The following is a 6,000-nucleotide window of genomic DNA, read 5'->3' as shown; positions in this document are numbered from 1 at the left end:
ATTGAGTGATAATTTGAAAGGTATGTGGACTTTACCCTAAAATATATCATTATATTATATTATATTATATTATATTTATTATTAGTTTCGCTCTCCGTCCCTACAAAATCAAGATCCTAGATTCGCCACTGAATGTAGCCCTCAACTATACCGAACTATATACCGAACTATATAAAAATATTTTATCTTTATTCTATTTTATTTATGCTATTTATTTATTTTCTATTTTATTACGAATTTCTTCATTAAATCTACCAAATTTTTTTGTATAAATACTATCATGTAGATCGATAATCTATCAAGTCATACACAAGTATTTTCTTCTTCATTCTCTCGCCAGCTATGTTGGTTTTATCATAATCCCCTTACATAACGTAATTAGGGGTATTTACATTTTACACGTACAAACAAAACCAAAAAAAAAAAAAAAAAAAAAAAAGAAAAAAAAGAAAAGAAAGAAAGCAAAATAGCACTCATTTCTGTTAATTTTTTCAAGGATAAGACAAAACACATTTAATTTATTTTTAGTTTTCTTATTTTTTCAAAATTTGTATTGCTGATGTGGCAAGAGCATTTGGAATGCCAAATTTAGAGAGTTGTGACGGAGGGAGGGAGAGATAGAGTGGATAAACCTTATCTTCCTATAAAGTCGGCGTGCTTCAACAGTGAAGCACGCCGGTCGTGCTCAATATCTTTACCCATAAAGTTAGAGTGAGAGAGAGAGAGAGGGAGAGAGAATGGCCACGACAACAGCGAGTCGGTTGCTTCTGGTTTCAATACGCTGCTCTGATTCAACCCCAAGACGCGGTTTTGGAACCAAAAAGAACACCAACAAGGTACCCACGTATGTGTTTTCAATTATACTTAGTATGTATATATGTGTGTGTGTTTTCTTTTATGTTATTGTCTCTCAACTGCAATAGAGTTTTCTTTGTTAACAAGAAATGTCAAAGAAAGGAAAAGTTTGATACTGTCTTTAGTTTATTTGTAATGGGATTTTTTTTTTGTTTCAGAAATGACTTGGTCATAATTCTTTCCAGTTAAAAGAGCCATAATGGAGACCCACGCTGTTTCCTGTTTGGTTGACAAGAAATTGAAGGAAAAGAAAACAAAATCATATCAAACGAGCAATGTTTTCTATAGTCAGTGTAATGGGAACCCACTGTTTTGATATGCTCGATCCTTATTTAAGAGTTTTCTTGGTTTCCCCGTTTGATAACTGGGAAAGTTGTAGGAAAAGTAGAGAAAATAAGAGTTAAAGATTAATGTTCTGATATGACACCTTTTTATTAATGAAACAAAATTACAAAAAAAAAAAAAAAAAAAAAATTAAATAGTGAAGAGAGTGACTGCTTCAAGGGGTGGGGCCTCCAAGAAGCAGTCCTTTTAATTTCTTCTTCTTGTTATTTCATAGCCATATGACATCTACTTATATATAGCCTCAATTACTTAATGAAACTCTAAACCAAAAAAAAAAAAGAAAAAATTATATTCCTAAAATTATTCTAAAGATAATTTTTCTCAGTAACATGTTTTTTATGCTTAATTTGTTGATGGTTTCTCATCAATGAAATCTGCATATTGGAGACCAACTATTCTGAATATTCAATTTGAATATTCATCATTTTGGTACCATTCTCTTGGTAAAAGATTTGGTACCCCTAGCATTTCTTATTTACATCAGTTTGGTAAAGCTTTTTTAGTAAAAGATTTGGTACCACTAGCATTTCTCATTTACATCAGTTTGGTAAGCCTTTCTTAGTAAAAGATTTGGTATCCATAGCATTTCTCATTGTAAATAGTTAGTCTTACTTGTAGACCGTAAGTTTGTAACGCTGTTACAAATGAAGTTGGTTAATTTGTCATGTAATTATTGTTGTTGCTCGGTGCAGGAAATCAACAACTAAACAACCTGGTCCTGTACGTACTCGTAAGTGGATTAAGTTTGTCTCCTTCAGAGTAGAACATTCAGTTATGTATTTTTTCATCTGTTTTGGTTTAACAAAGATCGTGTGAGTTACAAATTTTGGCCCTGTATAGTTTAGCTCGGCCTTGGAGACTGTACACTACAATTGCTGAAACTTGTTTTTTTCTTTTGTTTTTTAATCATTCAGTGCATCTTGCCTGAAAATTGTTGACTTTGTGCTCCTCGCCATTGAATGCTTGTTTATATCTGTGTGTTCAGAAAAAGGATCTAAATGAGGGTTTAGGGGTAGGATGTTTTGGTTACCTAGTCTTCTCAAAAACTAGGACTTGGAGTTGTAATTTGTTTTGGTGAAATGTTCAGGGTGTTAAACAATGTGGTCTTCAAATTGATTTAGAGCTTGTTTAGAATTGTGTTAAGGAGTTTAAAAAAATGCTTTTAGTGCATAAAAGGTTGTGCCAAACAAAATGAGTCCATTTGGTAAAAAACTTATACAGCACTTTTTGACTTTTGTACTCTGGGGGAAGCTTGAAAATTAGGCTTGTTTAAAAAAGTTCTTTAAGGATTTTTCTATACACAAAATTATATTTCCCAATACAATTCCAAACACGCTCTTACACCCAGTAATCCTTTCAACGTTTTCATTTATGTCAAGTGTCTGAGTAATTAGCATCTGCTTGAGGCTGTTTGAAGCATTAAAAAAGACCAGTCTTCTTATACTGCTGCTTCACTTAACTTTTCCTTTTTTTCCCCTTTTTTTTGCTTGGCTCTAAAACTTTTGCACAATTTTTTTTATTCTATTTATTTATTTTTTTAAAAATCTTTTTCAATTTTTGGGCAATAGTGCCTCTCTATCCAGATGTCCCACAACATTTTTTTGGCCAATTTTGGATATTCTCCTAGAAGTGTGCTACAATGGCCTGATTAGCCCATTTCTGCTTCCAATATCATAGCCTTCCCATGCTGTTGCTTGTTATTCCCTATTTTTCTTGGACCCCAAACATTTTATTCTTTTACTTACTTATCTTTGGGTACTAGCACCTTGTCTCTTTCGATATTTGTTGTGAAAATTCATGGCCAACTTGCGGGCATGCTTGTAGTTTGCACAGGCAAGCATGTAGCCATGCCCTATTTAGCCAATGTTTGCTTCTGTTATTAGTTTAACTTAGTAGAGGCTGCACCTTTTATTTTGGGATGGATTGAAAGGGGAATTTAGGCAAAAAATCTATTGTTGAGTTATTCGATCATTCATTGATATAGTGTGCTATTGTGAGGATTTTTTGGTCCTTAGCCTGCTCACTCTTTGGGTTCCATGGGGAAGGTTACCGAAGCTGGGTGCATGTCCGTCAAATCATAAAATTATTCGAAATGCTATCCTGTTGTGCAGGAAGGAGAATTCAATACAACAGTGGGGAACCCTATACTGCTAACTTAGTGAGAAAATGATATGAAGCTCTCTTCAAACAATCTTAAAAATTTATTATAAAGATCTCAGTATGAATGGCAGAATGTTTTGTGCAGTCTCCATCTTTCCTCTTTTCTGGATTTGCACAACGTAATTTTTAAGATGATCTCATGTGTACTCCTGTATACTTGAAGCAATCATCTTCAGATTTAGTAAACTTATTTTTTACTTGTGAAAAATTATATTAATGTGTGAAATTAGACATTCTCTTAATTTATATAACCATTTTAATCAACTGACTTATTCAGTTTGGGCTCCTCATATAGCTTTCCTTGATTTATTCCTCACTTATTCAGTTTGGGACCCTCATATAGCTTTCCTTGATTTATTCCTGTTTATAATTTACTGTGTTTTGCTGCATTAGTATAATGGTAGGTTTCCTTGTAGAGGCACCTGGTTTAAGTTCTCGATTTGATGGGAAATCTACCAATAAGGCTTTGGACCTTCAGTTTGAGGAACGGCTGGAAGCAGTTAAAAGGTACAATTGTGTTACTTGTCATATTCCTTTTTCCTGCCGTTCGTGCCTTCTTTGTATAGGTGTTAGAGTGCATCCTTACTATAAACATTTTCCCATCAAAGTATTCTTAAGTTGTTTTTGTGTATGTGAGTGCGTGTAGCGTATGAAATCTAGATTTTGTTTTCAATAAAGTAATTTTTATCATTTTTTTATGCCACACCAACATGTGGTCAGACTTAGTTGGATGACTTCTGCTTTATGCATCAATTTTGGAATTAATTTTCTTGACTACACTACTCAGGTCAGCGCTTGAGCAGAAAAAGGTCGATGAAGTAAAAGAATTCGGGGCAATTGACTATGATGCACCGGTTGAGTCGGAGAAGAAAATTGGACTTGGTACCAAGGTAAACAAATTTCAGCTGTTTTTGCTTTCCTAAACTGTAATATATGGTTATCAGCTTTTACTTATCAAAAAAAAAAAAGGTTATCAGCTTCAATGGTACAGTAAAACTAATTCATTTTTGACATAGAACAGATTGGAGTAGGTGTGGCTGTCTTGGTGTTTGGTTTGGTTTTTGCTCTTGGAGATTTTCTTCCATCAGTAAGGTATGGCGTAGTACGTAAAAGGTTTTTCCATTGTGTGCGAATCATAAAGATCTGTCAATCTTTGTTTCAGTTGTTATTTTGTCTCGTTGAGACTACTTTGTTTCATTTGATCAATTAATCTTTTTCTTTAAAGAAATAATAGTTTAGTCTGGCTAGCTTGGGCGTAAATGGCCAAGTGGACAAAATTTTTACTTAAAGCCAATTGACAGTATGCAACCATACTCCAAATATGTCAAAGGATTATGGGTTCCATCTTGAGGAGTAGTGTTCCTATAATGCTACTAGATGTACTCACCCAACACATCGAGATTTTTATCATGAAAGATCTCACTCCTAAATGTATCAAAGTGACCTCTACTTTACAATTTAGGTTACATTCCTCTCTGGATTGAGAATCAATGCTATAACCAATCATTAGTTCAAGTTATTCATATTGAAAGTAGCTATATAAAATAACGATTCACATGGTCCGTCTAGTGCATTGTAACTACACTAATACATCAGTTAGAAGTCTCCACTTTCATAATCAAGATAGATTACCATGATTGATATGTTATAGTCTTATTAAATGGAATGTCCAATTCCATTACTGACTACGAACTATACTTCATAAGTTACAAAGTTTATGACTTATACCTTTTGTGATAATCTCATTAATACACCTAAGCCATATTCAATACACTTAAGGATTACATGTATATATAAAGAATAATATGCACACGTATACAAATATGCTCAATGTTCTTTTATAAAAATAGGAAAATAAACAACTTTATTTAATAAACCAAAAATGTCATACAATATAAATTGGCTTAAAGGGCATAAAACCCTAACACATATATCCCTGCTCAACCTAAGGCTCCGATGATTAACCACATATAGATTGGGCATATTGTCCTACTCAAAACTTTTCCTCTTTAAACATTCACCTTAAAGTTGTTCAAAACCTTTATTTCTAACCTTTTTCTCAATTGATCGTAAATCTGAACATTTTTAATACCGGTACTTTTTGTTCTTAAAATTGTTATTTGAAATTCTTTTTCTTTAAATCCTTTTCTCGACAGTTATGTAAAGCATAGCGTGTTAAGAGTATATTTGATTATCCCATATTATGGGATTTGATTGCAATCTCCTACTTTTAGGCTATTAGATTTGAATGTATTCAAATATGATATTATCTCAATTTTTATATTAATCTCATCTACTCTAGTTTTCCTATAAACAGAGACTGTTATAAATATTGTAAACATACCAAATAAATAAGAGCAAAATGTTGCCCTTTGGGCTTTATCTTGTGGACGTAGGTTATAAACCGAATCACATAATTTTGTGTCTATTTTCTATTTTATTATTTTTCGCATTATATTTTATTTCGCATTATATTTTCTTTTATGGCATCAGAGCTCTAGGCTAACGACAGTTTTCGATCCTGTGGATTTTTAATTTTTTTTTTCTTTCTTTTTCTTTTCCTCATTATTTTGTTTATGATTTCACTTTATATTAGAGTACAAAACGTATTTGGGGATTCATTCAAAAGAAAAAAAATAT

General features: G+C 32.6%; 1 protein-coding gene across 4 annotated transcripts in view; it reads left to right on the top strand.

Annotated features, from left to right (window-relative positions):
- The first annotated feature begins 696 nt into the window (after positions 1-696).
- LOC132186212 (uncharacterized) overlaps positions 697-6,000 on the top strand; it is a 22,157-nt gene continuing 16,853 nt past the window's right edge. For 2 of the 4 annotated variants that reach the window (XM_059600070.1, XM_059600068.1), the window contains exons 1-5: positions 697-844; positions 1,893-1,930; positions 3,765-3,867; positions 4,148-4,250; positions 4,382-4,452. In XM_059600070.1, coding sequence (XP_059456053.1) covers positions 738-844; positions 1,893-1,930; positions 3,765-3,867; positions 4,148-4,250; positions 4,382-4,452 — 422 coding nt within the window. In that variant the 5' untranslated portion in view covers positions 697-737. Of the gene's footprint in view, positions 845-1,892; positions 1,931-3,753; positions 3,868-4,147; positions 4,251-4,381; positions 4,453-6,000 lie in introns of all 4 variants that reach the window. The other 2 variants (XM_059600069.1, XM_059600071.1) reach the window with 2 other exon arrangements.

The sequence above is a fragment of the Corylus avellana genome, chromosome ca7 (assembly GCF_901000735.1).
Source record: "Corylus avellana chromosome ca7, CavTom2PMs-1.0".
In the NCBI taxonomy this organism is placed as follows: Eukaryota; Viridiplantae; Streptophyta; class Magnoliopsida; order Fagales; family Betulaceae; genus Corylus; species Corylus avellana.
Note: the sequence above shows the minus strand (reverse complement) of the source record. Positions and strands in the feature narration are given on the sequence as shown.